The following is a 15,848-nucleotide window of genomic DNA, read 5'->3' as shown; positions in this document are numbered from 1 at the left end:
TTTATCCAGATCTTTAGAATTTGTATTGTAAAAGTTATTTAAGGAGGAGAGAAATCAAAGGTACTTATTGATTTTTTTCATTCTAAATATTCAACTTAGTACAGGCAGTCCACAATTTACTGTCAGTCAACTTCCAGTAATCTACATTTATGGGATTCAATTCATTGTACCCATGTTAATACTAGTCAAAGTAACATATCCCAAAGGCAATCTACTAGTTATAGCCTGGGAGATTCATTATTCATTATCTTTCCCCATCCCTTGCAAGGACCAATTAAGATTATTTTGAAATATTTCGAAGTGCACATGTGTGCACTGTGTAGTATTAAGGTACAAAAAATAAAGCTAAGTGTATTGATGGCATGGCAATTCAAGAAAGAAGATGTTTTCAAGGCTCTCATATACCAAAAAACAAAACAATTAAAAAAAAAAAACCTCAATATCCAAGCAGCTAGGTGGCGCAGTGGATAGAGCACCGGCCCTGGAGTCAGGAGGACCTGAATTCAAATCCAGCCTCAGTCACATAATTGCCTAGCTATGTGATCTTGGGCAAGTCACTTAACCCCACTGCCTTGTAAAAACAAAAAACAAAACTCAATATTCAACCCACAGTTTATTTTCTAACAACTATGCTTATCACAGGGGATCCAAACACACATACTTGGATCAGTTCTTTATGAAACAATCAAATTACTCTAAGTCTAAATCATCCTTAAAGATGCCTGCCAAAAATCTCTTCAAGGAAAGCCTCTAGACTTCCATGATCTTAATGAAGGTTTATTCTCATCTCATTTGTTGATGTAAAAATAAAGAAATAAATATGAAGAGGATAAAAACTCCATATAATAGTAAAAACAAATTTATATCATTTGGTTACCATGCTTCCTTGTTTAATAATATTTTAGAATGCTTTATACACTATAGAGCATGTAACATATGAGGCATTTATAACTAAATTCATGGTTAAAAAAATCTAGCTAAAATAGTTTTGTTCATTTCCATAAAAAGTTGAAACACAAGCTTCTTGATGAAGAGTGCAATCTTTTCATATAACCTTGTTTTTGTGCACAAATAAGATTCACTCATGTTAGTCAGACTTAATCTTAATGGCTCTTTTTCCCAAGAATATAACTCACTGTAAATTATAGGACTGCCTATACTTTCCAAATATTTATATTACAGTTCATTTTTAGGAAAAGTTGGGATGAAGAAAGGAATGGAAAAATCCAGAGTAATAAACATATTTAAGCAATATACCTCTTCCTCCTCCCCCTGGAAGCAAAGGTGAAAGTCTGAGTGGACCCTCCAACAAAGTTGGAGGGGAGAGAAAAGCTCTCATTTCTGGTGAAGGCCGACCCATTGGTGAGGGTCCATATGGGGAATGCTCTGGAATAATTAAAACAACATATTTAAATTCAATTTCAATAACTATACTGGACACAGGTAGAATCTCACTTTAATGAGTACCATTTAAAACATTTATTTTATATAGTAAGGATATGTTCATGTCTTAGTCTAAGAGCAATGCTTTGCTAATATGGATAGAATTACTTTGAATGAATCCCACAGACAAGAGGTATTCTAATGTTCCTGTCTATTTAATAGATTTTGTCATTTTAGATTAAATTATTTGAATACCTTCAATAGGGTATTAGTGATGCTTTAGAATTTTATTTAAAAAAATTTAATGATTTTGTTTCTTAGCTGTTGGTCTAGTTCTGACTACTGGAAATTATAAAATAACAGGGCTAAACTCTGTTGAAGAGACAAGTTGTGAAAAGCTTTAAGTTGTTTTAGGGAGAATTTTAGACTTTGTGGGTGGTAGATTAACTGAAGCATTGGGACATATTCTACATTACATGACTTGGAGATAGAGCACTGACTCAGAAAGAGGAAGATCCAGGTTCAAGACCTTTGACATTATGAGCAAATCATTAAACCTCTCTGAGGCTCAGTTTTTTTTTTTTATCTGAAAAGTGGTAGATAATACTTGTATGACTCACCTCAAAGGGTTTTTAAGGGATCATATGTAACAATGTGTTTTGAAGCACTTTGCAAACAAAATCCTATATTAACTCCTAAAATTGTTATTATCAGTTTAACTGGCAATTCATAAAATAACTTTCACTTGGCTTTATCTGTTGGTGACTAGCCAAGTTTATAAACCCTACTGGTAGAGGGAATTAATTTTTACCAAAAAGAAAAATGGAAAAACAACAATACTCTAAAACATCACAAATACCACAGTTTAAAAATCATATCAGTATTAACAATATTTTGTATTATATTCAAATGAAGTTCAAAACAGAAGGAAAAAGCAATTATTTATCCTCTTGGGGACCACTGCTAGAGAAGCAAAATACCCTCCCTTTTTAAAAACACTCTTACTTACAAGCCAGGAATTTGTTTGAGGTTATTAGAATGCTAAGACTAGAACCCTGGCTCTTGAATCTCTATAGCCGTTATAAATAATTATATCACATTTATGCTACTATTACCCAATTAATTTTATAAAGTAAAAATGTTGAAAAGTGAAGGAAAAAGGCAGTACCTCTGCCAAAGGATCTATTTGGAACATCAAGGGCATAAGGTTCTTTTTCTAAATGATCACATTTAAATTCTGTTTCAGTTAACCTGCAAAGACAGAAGAAATATCTCTAAGTTATTCATTAAATAGAGAGCACCACAATTTCAAGATGAATACCATCCAGTGCTTAATTTTTCCCTTACACAATCACAGCACTTTAGGGAAGGAAAGCAGGTCTGAAGTGACTTTGACACCAACTGTGTCCTTTCTCTAGCTGTACTTCTACTTTCAGGATGGAGAAAGAGAACCAAGTCTATTCAGATCCTCTGTAATTATGATTGTCCACAAAAATGCTCTTGATTTGCAAGATGAAAGAAATCTTCTAAGACATCCAAAGTAAGCATTCACTTTACAAATAAGAAAAATTGATCTGGACCCTAGGCCACAAGCTAGAAACCAATTCTCCCAATATCTAATCCCTCATTTAATTGTTCTTGTTTTCTTCAAAGAATCATGCTTTATATTTAACCATATCAAGATTCCATAAGAATTTCCAGTTTATGTTCACTTATGTCAAATTTACAAATTTAATTTGAATCATAATTTGTGATTATTTGAGATGAAAAGGCCTAAGGCTCACAATGTCCCATTTTTGTGATGTTCATCATTTCCATTATAACTGTATCAATATTGTAGGAATTGTCAACATCTAAAGATAAGTCTTCAACAGAATTAGGACTTTTGTTCTCCAATTCTGAAAGTTTCTCTTATTTTCTTAAGGGTTCTCCATTTCCCAAACATTACTCTGAGGGTTTCTTGGAGCCTGTTCAAAAATAACATCTTCAAAGTCTTTTGAGAAACTACTATAACTTGGTTTCCATTCACCCTGTTCATTTGCTAAATGACAAAAGCTGTCTGATCATACAAGATAAATATTTATTACTTCCTAAGTTACATTTTGAATCATTTCTTCTTGAATATGTCTTATAATATTTGCTATAAGAACTGAGTGACACAGATTAGGTTCATAATCATGTGGCACAATTAAAACTTCACCTGGAATAAGTGATTACCCCCTGAAGATTATATGAAAGTCTTAAAAATAAGTTAAGACTCCTTCAAATCTTCAACCATCAAAACATTTTCTCTTTATTCCTTTAGCAAATGTACAGTTCAGAAGCTGCCTCAGCTCTTCGCTCTGGGCTGACTTGGAGGCCCCAGTTAACTCTTAGCTTGAGCTCCAAACCTACTCTAGTTGACTCCTCACAGTGTTCTTCCTTGCTATGATTTCAAAAATATATACACATGCATACATGCATGCACATGTGTATACATACACACAAATGTGCATCTCAAATATTAGGCCCAGTTGTTGCTTGATGACTTAAAAAATTTTCTCATTTTGTGACACAAAGTTATTAACAAAAAAAAAATTGTCTAGATGTGACAAGCAAAGTACTTACTTTTGTCTGTTGTGTGCATTTTCTTTTTTTAAGTCACTGAGATGTCTTTCAGCAGCCCGGGCTGACAACTTGGAAAAAGAAAAAGAAAAAAGAATTAAATTAACATATTTAATGTATCAGAGGGAGTGTTGAACTTGGAAACATGAAGACCTAGCATTCAGTTCTTGCCTGATACTTACCAACTATATAATTATGTAATAGACAAAACAATCTCTCTGGGCCTCATCTATAAAATGGAGATGATTATAATACCTGTAGTAGTTACCTCATAGAATTGTTGTGAGGTTCAAATGCAGTAATATATGCAGAACATTTTGTATACTTTAAAGTGCAACATAATCATCTGTTATATTAAATTGTGCAAATACAATACACTAACACACATGTCATGGTGATGGCAGAATTAATGTCATATCTATTACATCATGCTATCTATAGTTGTCCTTATTTATAAAATATTTTAATTATTTTATCATATAACCAATTTTTCATTTCTGGAAAAAAGCAAAGAATGAATAAAGTTAGATTAATGAATGCCATTAATAATCTGAAGCAATAAAATTTTGATTTATTATATTTAAATTAAATCAGATTTAAAATTCTATAACCTGTTCCTGAAGCAGTTTCAACTTTACACAGTGCTCTCTTCTCTTCAATCTCGTCTCCCCTATCTTAACACCAACATTCCTCTCCTGAACCTGTCTTGAGTGACTCCTCCATTTGCTACCTTTACTAATACTCATGTCCTGCTGAACAAAGCTGGAGAAAAATCACAAAACCACACTTGCTTAATACAAATTTGTTATATAACTTCAATTGGGCCTCCACTACTACAAGACAATCATTTCACTATTCCACTATTTCACTATTCACTATTCACCTCAGCAGCTCATTTAGACCTTTTCAACTCTCCTCAAACCTCTCAAGCTCCTTTCTTTCCACCACTCAGCCAGCAGATTGCCCCGTCTATTATCCCCCTACTTTCTCCCTGACTACTGGCTGCTTCCCTACTGTCTTCAAACATGTCCTCCTATTTCTCCTCCACTTTGAAAAAACCCTCACCTGATTCATCCATCCCTAGTAGCTACTGTCTCCTCTCTCTCTCTCTCTCTCTCTCTCTCTCTCTCTCTCTCTCTCTCTCTCTCTCTCTCTCTCTCCCTTTTGTGACTAAACTCCTTGGGGAAAGGAGGCCAGGAGAAGTTTATAAACATTTATTCAATGATTACTATATATGCCATACAACGTGCTAAGCACTTCACAGATAATCTTATTTGATCCCTTTGAAGACCATCTACAATCAATGCTTTCATTTCCTTTCTTCTCTCTTTGACATTATGGATTCTTTTCTCATTATTTAACTAAAATGGTTCTCTCCAAAGTTACCAATGATCTCTTAAGGTTTGTTTATGGTTTTTGTTTGTTGGTTTTTTTTTTTTGCAAGGCAAACAGGGTTAAGTAGCTTGCCAAAGTGACACAACTAGGTAATTATTAAATGTCTGAGGTCAGAATTGAACTCAGGTCCTCCTGACTCCAGGGCCAGTGCTCTATCCACTGTGCCACCTAGCCACCCCCCCCCCCCACAATGATCTCTTGATTGTCAATTCTGATGCCTTCTTCTCAGTCATCATCCTGCTTTACCTGTCCTAGGCCTCTGACACTGTCCTCATCCTTTTTTTCTCTCTAGGATTCCATGGCATAACTCAGCAGGTTCATCTCCCACTTCCTCTATAACTGCTCCATCTTCATCTCCTTGACTGGATCTTCATCCAGGTCATGCTATCTGAGGGTGTTTCCGCCAGGATTTTGCACTGGGCCCTCTTTTCTTGAAATTTTTATACCATTTCACTTGGTGATCTCATTTAATTATCATCTAAATGCTGACCTCTTGGTCAACCTCCAATCTCATATCTCTGCTTATTGGACATATCAAATTGGATTTCCATTATAAATATTAAATCCATATATTTGAAACTGAAGTCATTATCTTTCCTCTCTAAGCCATCCCCTCTTCCTAACATTCCTTTTATCACTTAAGGCACCACTATTCTTCCAGTTACTCAAGCTTTTAAACTTAGCAGTCATCTTCACCTCTCATCCCTCATATCTAATCTGTTGGCAAGTCTTGTTGATTTTTATCTTTGTAACATCTCTCATAAATGTCCCTGTTCTCTTCTGGCATGGTCAATATTCTCATGCAGATGCTTATCACCTCATACTTGAATTATTCCAATTGTCTTCTGGTTGTCAGCCTGCCTCAAGTCTCTCCCCACTTTATTCAGCTATCAAAGTGCAACCATGTCACACAAAACTATGTCTACTCCCCAACTACCCCCTTTCAATCAACTCCATCAGCTTAATACTATATCCATAATCAAATAATCTAGAATAAAACATCTGTTTCGCTTTTCAAGTCTTTAATAACCTGGTTCTCCCTTCCTACATTTCTAGTCTTCTTATATCTTAGTAACAACCCCTACTTAGGCTACTGAGCCAGTAAACACTGAACTCCTTGCTGTTTCTCACATAAAACTCTCAACTCCTAATCCTGAACAGTTTTTATGCAATATTCCTCATCCTCATACTTGGAATTCTCTCCTTTCTCATTCTGATGCCGTGGCTTCTCTGGCTTCCTCAAATTCGACAAGAAGCCTTTTCCAGGTCTTTAATGCTAGTCCCTCTCCAATATTATTTCCATTGTATTTAGTATTTATCTTATTTATGCTCAGTTTTTTGCATATTATCTCCACTAAAGACCATAAGCTCCTTGAGCAGAAATTACCATTCTCCTTTCTTTGTATCCCATGGTTTAGCCAGGCTCCCTAGCAAATAATGAATGGTTGTCGACTTTACCAGACTCTTTCAAAAGAGTTTAATTTATAGAGTCATCCTGGTAAATGAAGTGGTCCTTCTAAAAAGAATCATCAGTCACTGAAAAAAATTTTTTTTAATTTCCAAAATAAGCTATATTATTTTTAGAAAAAGTATGGTTTTCTCACATAATTACAGGCATGATCATAAGTCTTTTAGAATTTAAAACTTACCCAATTATCATGGGCTTTTTTCTCATGAGCAGTGATCTGAAAAAAAGAAGAATTCAGAAAAACTGAATAGAAATATTTTTATTGAAGAGAAATTCAAAATTGTCAATATAATTCAATTTACATATATATTAGAACTGTCACTTACAAAGGATCTTCCCCTATAATAAATTTTCTTTCTCACAAAATGATTTTTGAAACAATATCTTTAAACTACCATATTGCTGAGTAATTATACCAATGTCTGACAAGGAAAAGTCATCAGTCCAAAATTAAGGGTAACAATTCAATAAACATAATAATGACACCACATTGGCATTTTTATGATAATGTGGATTATACTGACCTTTCTCATTCTGAAATTTTCCTTAGAGAGTAATTTCAAACATATCCTATGCTAGAATCATATGAATCTTTGTAATATTCCTTATCATGACCAATCAGCCCAAGAAAAGTTTTCCAAATAAGAGTGTCTAAACTATACTAACACAAGAGAGAAATATTAAATCAATCAATTCAAAGAAAAAGTCTTCTCATACACACACACACACACACACACACACACACACACACACACACACACACACAACTATACCTGGCTTTCATAAGAACGAATAGTCCTTTCCAATTCTTCTTCAAGATCCTTGGCTCGTTCTCTGTGGCAAATAAAAATCATTATTACTAAAATATTAAGAAATGACAAAATTTATTATTTACACTAAAAATGTCCAAAGCATCAGGAGTTCTATAACTAGTCATAAAAGAAATAAGCAAAAAATATCTTACATGCAGTACTTTCTAAAAATTTTAAAATAAAAATCTTACCTCATTGATTCCATTTTATCATTATTTGAGCATTTAAGGAGGGATAGGGAACCTTTTACTGCTAAAAACCATTTGGATATTTATAACAATGTTTTCAGACTCACCCCTAAAAAGCACTTGGATTTATTAAATTTCAAGTCCTATCTGCAGTTGCCACTGCAATGCCAAACCAATATGGCCCATGGGCTGGAGGTTCCCCAAATTCAATTTAAGATATGACTACATGAATTCACCAAATGAAATCTTTATTCAAATATAGTTTTCTGGTCATTAGATGCAAAAGAAATGAAATTATCAAGATACCTGGAGTTCTATTTTACAAAAATTCCAGGGAACCTATTAGCCTCAGGATAGCCTATACAAATTTGAAGGAAAGAATCCCATTGTCTAAACATCAGCTATTAAGAGATGATACTTCAAAGGGTGGCTAGGTGGTGCAGTGGACAGAGCACCAGCCCTGGAGTCAGGAGTACCTGAGTTCAAATCCGGCTTCAGACACTTAATAATTACCTAGCTGTGTGGCCTTGGGCAAGTCACTTAACCCCACTGCCTTGTAAAAACTAAAAAAAAAAGATGATACTTCAGAGCAGCTAGGTGGTGCAATGGACAGAGCACCAGCCCTGGAGTCAGGAGTACCTGAGTTCAAATCCGGCTTCAGACACTTAATAATTACCTAGCTGTGTGGCCTTGGGCAAGTCACTTAACCCCATTGCCTTGTAAAAACTATAAAAAAAAAAAGATGATACTTCAGAGCAGCTAGGTGGTGCAATGGACAGAGCATAGGCCTTGGCCTCAGGAGGATATGAGTTCAAATCCAACCTCAGACACTTAATAATTGCCTAGCTGTGTGACCAAGTAAGCAAGTCACTTAAGCCCACTGCCTTAAATAAATAAATAAAAATAAAAAAGAGAGAGAGAGAGAGAGAGAGAGAGAGAGAGAGAGAGAGAGAGATGATACTTTTTACAATGGAAATGTGATAGCTCCTTCTCTTCTCCCTCTGTATTATTTCACTTGGCGATCTCATCAACTCCCATTAATTCAATTATCACCTCTTTGTTGATGGTTCTCAGATTGATTTATTCAACACTTAATATTTCTGCTAATGTTGATGGTTCTCAGATTGATTTGTTCAACACTTATATTTCTGCTAATCTTCATCCTTACATCTCCAACTGCCTACTGGAAATCTCAAACTGGATATCCGGTTGATATCTTTAATTCAACATAGTCAAAACTGAATTCATGGGCAGCTAGGTGGTACAGTGGATAGAGCACCAGCCCTGGAGTCAGGAGAACCTAAGTTCAAATCCAGCCTCAGACACTTAATAATTATTTAACTATGTGACTTTGGGCAAGCCACTTAACCCCATTGCCTTGCAAAAAAAAAAAAACCAAACCTAAAAACAATAATAAAAAAAACTGAATTCATTATCTTCCCTCCCATGCCCTCCCCACTTCCTCATTTCCCTATTTCTGCTGAGGGCACCATTAGGGCTCCCAACCTACATTTCATCCCTGACTCCTTACTTTCTCCCACCCTAACATCCAATCTGTTGGCAAATACTATCTATTTTTCCTGTCAGCACCACCATCCTTGAGCAAACCCTCTTCCCACCTCATGCCTAGATTACTGCAATAGTCTTCTGGTTAATCTCTCTGCTTTAAGTCCCTCCTACTCCAAGCCCATTCTGCACTCAGTTTTCAAGCTGATCTTCCTTAAATTCAAGATAGTGCTAATTTTGCTGGCTCCCTATCACCTCCAGAATCAAATTTAAATCTTCTGTGGACCAAAAGAAAATTTTTTAATGCTAATACAAAAGAGAATAGTCTTTGGAGAACATTCATGAAAGAATGTAGGAAAAAAGTTTAAATAATATAAGAACTTTCCCCCCCTTTACATTTGACTATATACATATCACAGAAATTCAAAATTAACAATCAAACTGTTTTTCAGTTATATTGTAAAATTTGTAGTTTTCTTTAGGACAGATAAAAAGTGACAAAAAGCAAAACTAAAGACTGTCAGTACCTGTAAGAATTTAGCTCTTCAGAAGCATGACTAATCTTTTCTCCTGCTTTAGAAAGCTTCTCCTCTTTCTGTAAGCGTTCTTTTTCTTCCACAGTTAATTTCCTTAAAACAAAAATGTCTTTGTTTTATCAATGTTTCCTCAACTTCTCTACAAAGAAAATCACTTCCTAGAAGTCTTATTTGTGTAAACATCACCTACCTTGTCATAATCTCAAATTATAAAACTGGTAATTACAAAGACTTCTGAATTTACCATTGTAAAGAGTTTTCTCTTTAAGTTGCTATAAAAAGGCTATCTGGAGCTATTGCATCCTAAAGAAGCACTGTTATTTATAGAATTCATCAACTTACAATTCATGTTTTAAAAGTTTCTAAGTTGGTAAATCCCTAAGCTAGATCACAAATATTATTTATAAATGTGCCCAAATTATAGTACTCAATATCATTACTGTTACAACTATATACAAATAATCACTATAGCATTATTTCTATGGAAAAAAGCAATCTAGTTCTACCTAGAACTATTTCATCCCTCCCCACCCCTCAATGTAAGGAACATATTTTTTTTAATTTAAACACTTTAATAATCATACATTCAAATTCTATAATTCACAATGAACTTGAAACAACAAAAAATCCTTAAGATACATATTTGAAACATTATTTTATATCCAAAAAAAGTGTCCTTATAACAAACTTAGTATCCCTTTGTCTGGTTCATACCTTCTCTTGTGCAGAGCAGTGCAGATGAGTAAGGAATACCATTAGAGAAGACTACTGGACTTTTAAAGTCATCTACAGAACAACTTCTGTTAAATCCTAGTAAAAGAAACCCAATCAACTCTCCAAGACCCTTAAGTTGCAGTTACTATGGATCAGTGTTGGTAGAGGGGGCTTCCTCACTAGGATTTGCTATAGTAGGAAAATCACAGATTCAGACCCCGCACCCAGTCCCAAGGTATGTGTGCACACAGAGACATATATGTATTAACATACATATGTACATGTCTCTGCATACACATAATATATGAATGTGTGTGCATGCATGTGTGTGTGTGTGTGTGTGTGTGTGTGTGTGTCTCTCCAACTTACTTGACTTCTGAAAATTCCACATATACAATGAACTGTTGCTACCCTAACAAAATAGAAGACTTTCTTTGAGACTACAGCTAGGTTTGACTAGATACTGATGCCCTCACTTAGCAACCCAAACACTTCAGCCACTAAGTTCTCAACAATACTCCTATCCACATTATGGGTTAAATAAATTTTTGTGGAACTACAATGAGAACCTTAATATATAATTTCTAACATAGTTCTTATGGGAAAAATATATTGATACAAAAATACAAATGAACTTCTAGAATATAGCATATATTACTAAGTGGTGGGCTATCATGCCTACATATTCTAAAATCTAATTACATATGTTAAAAGCTTAATATTCAAAAATTTCTGAGATTTCACTTGTCAATAATAAAAAATAGGAAGATAAAAATCTTATTAGTACCTATGAAGTTTCATTTCATTTTCTTGATACAATTCAGTCATTACTTTAAGTTTTTGTTGAAGCTTTTGCACCTCACTTTCAAAATATGCATTTTCAGTTTGCAAAGATTCTTGCTCAGTTTGAAGAACTCCAATCTGACCTGTAGAATTTGTCAAGGACAAAAGTCAAGATATAAAAACTTAATAAAGTGAACCAAATAACACTTCACAAGAAAAAAAAAAACTAGTAACCTAGGTTATTTAAAATCATGGAGGTGATGACCTCTCCTCTCTATGGAGACAATATCTAGAAAAGGTTGTGCCCATTTGTGATAAATCAAAGAAAAGAGAGTGCTTAAAAATAAAACCAAAAAGTATGGACACTGCTATGGGAAACATCAAAGCTATTGGAATGCATTCTGTAGATTGTCCACACAAACACTTCATCTTAAATCTTCCTGAGACCTTAAAGACTCTAATTACATTATTGCAGTGAAGGATAATGAAGCAAAGCCCAAAGGAAAAGATAGGAGTTTCAGAAGTAAATTCAATACTGCCTACCTTTAATTGGTTATTTAAAAAAAAATTTCCATTTAAAAATTCTGAACTTCATAAATGTTAACTAAAATGAACACTTCCATGTTCACAAATAAACAGAAAGAGTTGTATCGTGAATGTATAATGAAACTCTCAATCTCTATTGTGGGCAGTTTGTTTATCTTTTAAAATATATTAATACATTCAAAACATTCCTTTTAAAGATATTCTGATTCTGTGTTCACTTTGAGCTTTGCTGCTACTCTCATGAATTTCAAAAACCATATTTCAATTACCTTTCTTTTTCCTTCTCTCTTTCTTCAACTCTCTCCTTTACATCTATTATTCCCCCAGAACATTAAGGAAAAAAACCCTAAAGCTTTGTGTAATAAATATGCATAGTTAAGTAAAACAAATTTCCACACTAGCTAGGTTTGAAGTCTGTTTCATTCAGCACCTTGAGTCTACCACCTCTCTGTCAGGAGGTAGGAAATATGCCTCCTTACTGGCACACTACAATCACTGCACTGATCAGAATTCTTAAATATAATTATCATCCTCATAAAAATTGTTCTCCTGGTTCCACTTCATTCTGCATCAGTTCATTTAAATCTTACATCATTTCTCATGGCACAGTAATATTTCATTACATTCATATGCCGTAACCTTTTCATCTATTACTCAATTTATGGCACATTCTGTTCCCAATTCTCTGCCATTAGAAAAAACATTGATAAAAATATTTTTATACATGTGGTTCCTTTTCCTCTTTCTTTGATCACTTCGGAGTAGAGGCCTAGCAATAGCACTTCTAGATCAAAGGGTAAGCCTAATTCAGTAACTATCAGAGAACAACATTCCAGATTGTTTTCCAGAATGGCTGAACCAATTCACAGCTCTACTAATGGTGTACTCACCTACAGCAATTGTCATTTTTGCCTTTTCCTAACTTGTCAATCTAATGGTGTGAGATAGCTTCAGAATTGTTCTAATTTTTATTTATCTAGTGATTTGAAAAAACATATTTTTGTATTTGTCAATAACCTGAATTTCTTTGAAAACTGCCTATACACACACACACACACACACACACACACACACACACACACACACCCATCTATTAAGGAATGGCCTTGTTTTTATAAATTTGAATCAATTCTTTAGATATCTTAGATAGCAGCCCTTTATCAGAGAAAACTACTCCAAGGAATGAGGAGAATGAAGAATTCAAAGAAGCAAAGGAAGACTTGTCTGAAATTATGCAGTGAACAAAATAGAACCAGAATTATATAACAACATTAAACACTAAAACCAAAAAAAAAAAACCCCACTAATACCACTAAAAAGAAACCAAATCAGGTGAAGCATAATAGATAATTTTGATTTCACACTATAAAGTACACATTTCCATTCTGTTAATAAACAGTAAAGTACAAAAAAACAGAAAGTAACATCCCCCATCAAGCATAACTATTTTCCAAGGTTCATCCTGTACCCTCTTCCCTTTATACTGTTCCCTTTGATGATCTTACACTGAAATCTTATAAAAAAGAGTAATAAATGTAAAGAGCCAACATAGCTTCATCAAAACAGATCACCACAGCTTAAGCTTTATTCTTTTTCTGACAGGATTATTATTAAGCTTTTTCAGAATTTCACTTATATACTGTTTAAAATTTTAGATAAACATTTTGTCAAAATCTCTCAGGCTATCTTATGGGAAAGTAGAGATAGGAGATAGATGATAATATAATTAAACGTAATTGGATGCATATTCAATCACAAAGAATTTAATAGTTAAGACTTCAATGTGGGAAAAGGTCTCTAGAAGAAAGTCACAGGCATCCATGACTTAGAACTAGGCTATCTAAAATTTTTAACAATGCCTTTGAAAAAAAAAAAGCATAGGTAGGATGCTTACCAAATTTGAGGTTGACACTAACCTAGGAAGTGTTAGCTAAGATGTCAGAGGATAAGAATCAGGATCCAAAAGACTTTAACAGTCTATGATATTTAGATCATGCTAATAAGATGAGATGTAATAGAGGTAAACAGCTAAAGGGCAATTTATTTGAAAAAAATTTGGAAGTTTTAGTGGACTGCAAGATTAATATGATCAGCAGTGTGATATGGCAGCTAAGGAAAGGAATGTGATCTTGGCCCTTTAATAAAGAGACATACTTCCAGGAGCACTGAGGCCTTCTGTACTTTTCCCTAGTCATATTGCATCTTAAGTATTGTGTTTGGTTTGGAAGTGTCATGTTAGAGTCAGAGGACAATTAGGGAAGTATCAAATGTATGCCATATGAGGACTGAAGGAAAGGCATAACCAGGAGCAATGGCAAAAGTCATATTTAGGTCTGACATGAGGGACTTTCTAACAATTATAATTATTCAAGACTAGAATAAGCTACCTTCAAAGTAGTAAGTTCCCCCTTACTAAAAGTCCTTAAATGAAGTCTGGATGAACCTTTATCAAGTATGTAGGGAATAAGGATTACAACCATGATTTTAATGGTAAAGTAACTTGTTCTTCCAAAGTAGGTCAGCCCCTTCTTGCCCAGATTCATTTACTAATAGGTGTCTGAGGCAAAACTTGAACCTGGGTCTTTCTGGCTTTGAAACCAACTCTATTCACTGCATATTAGAAGGGAATTATTATCAAGAATGGGATAGGGGTGGCTAGGTGTCCTAGTGGATAAAGCACAGGCCCTGACTACCTGGGTTCAAATCCAGTCTCAGACACTTAATAATTACCTAGCTGTGTGGCCTTGGGCAAGCTACTTAACCCCATTTGCCTTGCAAAAAACCTAAATAAATAAACAAATAAGCAAACAAACAAATAAATAAATAAATGAAGGGCTAGGCATAGCCTCTAAGGTCCCTTAAAACTCTAAAATTCTATGAGTTTGTGATTTCTTATCTTTAGGTGAATAATATCTACCTGTCTATCTATCCTTAATCTCATTCCCTTTATCACCAACTGCATACATTTCTTCCTAATGTCTTGTCAGAACTTAAATCTCAGTATGTCCAAAACTAACTCATAATCTTCCTCTTCTAAACCTCTCTTTTGTTTCTGTTGAGGACACCATTATCTTCCCAATAACCCAATTTGACTCTTTTCTTTTTCTTTCATTTTTTTTTTTTTGGTGGGGCATTAGGGTTAAGTGACTTGCCCTAGGACACACAGGTAGTGTTTGAGGCTGGACTTGATCTCAGATCCTCATGGCTTGACTCCCAGGGCAGATGTTCAATCTACTTCATCACCTAGCTGCCCCTTGACTCTTTGCACTTATTCACTCTACATATCCAATCCATTTTATATCCACATCTCTTCTTTCTAAGCCCTTTATTTTCTACTCAAGGCTACTTCCTCGAATTTCTCATCACTTATTGAACTGAGAGCTTTTTTACTGGTCTCCCTGCCTCCAATTTCTCTCCTTTCCAAATCATTTTCCACTTAGCTAGCAAAATAAATTTCCAAGGTACACATTTTATAACATTATTTTCCAAACAAAACTGTTCAGTTATTCTCTTTTACATCTAGGATAAAATTCAAACTTGGTTTTAAAGATTGTCCATTAACTCCAAAATCTATTGTTCTCACTTATATTATTTCCCTTCATATATTCTATGTTTGAAACAAGCTAGTTGTTCCCTGAACTCAATATTCTATTTTCCATCATCTTGTTGTATCACAAGCCATACACAACTCTGGAAAAATACTCCCTCCTGATCCCCACCTTTCAGAGTTAGTTTTTCCCTTCATTCATGGTGAAACTGAGATGTCTTGTACTCTGTGAAGCTTCCTCTGACTTTTAAAATTTTAAAGAAGGTTGGTCCATGTCTGGAGCTTTATGAATCAGAAAAGACTATGAAAGCTTTAAAGACGATTAGTAAATATTCAGTTTCAATTCTAAATTAATCCAGTGTACAT

The 15,848-nt window shown here is 34.4% G+C and overlaps 1 protein-coding gene and 1 pseudogene across 8 annotated transcripts in view; both read right to left on the bottom strand.

The window, feature by feature from the left end:
- The window catches only part of MIA2 (MIA SH3 domain ER export factor 2), a 135,238-nt gene that overhangs the window by 21,402 nt on the left and 97,988 nt on the right, over positions 1-15,848 (bottom strand). For 6 of the 8 annotated variants that reach the window (XM_074213427.1, XM_074213429.1, XM_074213430.1 and 3 more), the window contains 7 exons: positions 11,394-11,532; positions 9,884-9,985; positions 7,624-7,684; positions 7,032-7,067; positions 3,991-4,058; positions 2,552-2,634; positions 1,258-1,386 (listed from right to left, as the gene is read on the bottom strand). In XM_074213427.1, coding sequence (XP_074069528.1) covers positions 1,258-1,386; positions 2,552-2,634; positions 3,991-4,058; positions 7,032-7,067; positions 7,624-7,684; positions 9,884-9,985; positions 11,394-11,532 — 618 coding nt within the window. The remainder of the gene's footprint in view (positions 1-1,257; positions 1,387-2,551; positions 2,635-3,990; positions 4,059-7,031; positions 7,068-7,623; positions 7,685-9,883; positions 9,986-11,393; positions 11,533-15,848) is intronic. The other 2 variants (XM_074213431.1, XM_074213433.1) reach the window with 1 other exon arrangement.
- Positions 2,641-3,834, bottom strand: LOC141506953 (cell division cycle-associated protein 4-like; annotated as a pseudogene).

Source organism: Macrotis lagotis, chromosome 1 (assembly GCF_037893015.1).
Source record: "Macrotis lagotis isolate mMagLag1 chromosome 1, bilby.v1.9.chrom.fasta, whole genome shotgun sequence".
In the NCBI taxonomy this organism is placed as follows: Eukaryota; Metazoa; Chordata; class Mammalia; order Peramelemorphia; family Peramelidae; genus Macrotis; species Macrotis lagotis.
The sequence above is the reverse complement of the archived record's forward strand: the minus strand, read 5'-3'. Positions and strand labels throughout refer to the sequence as shown.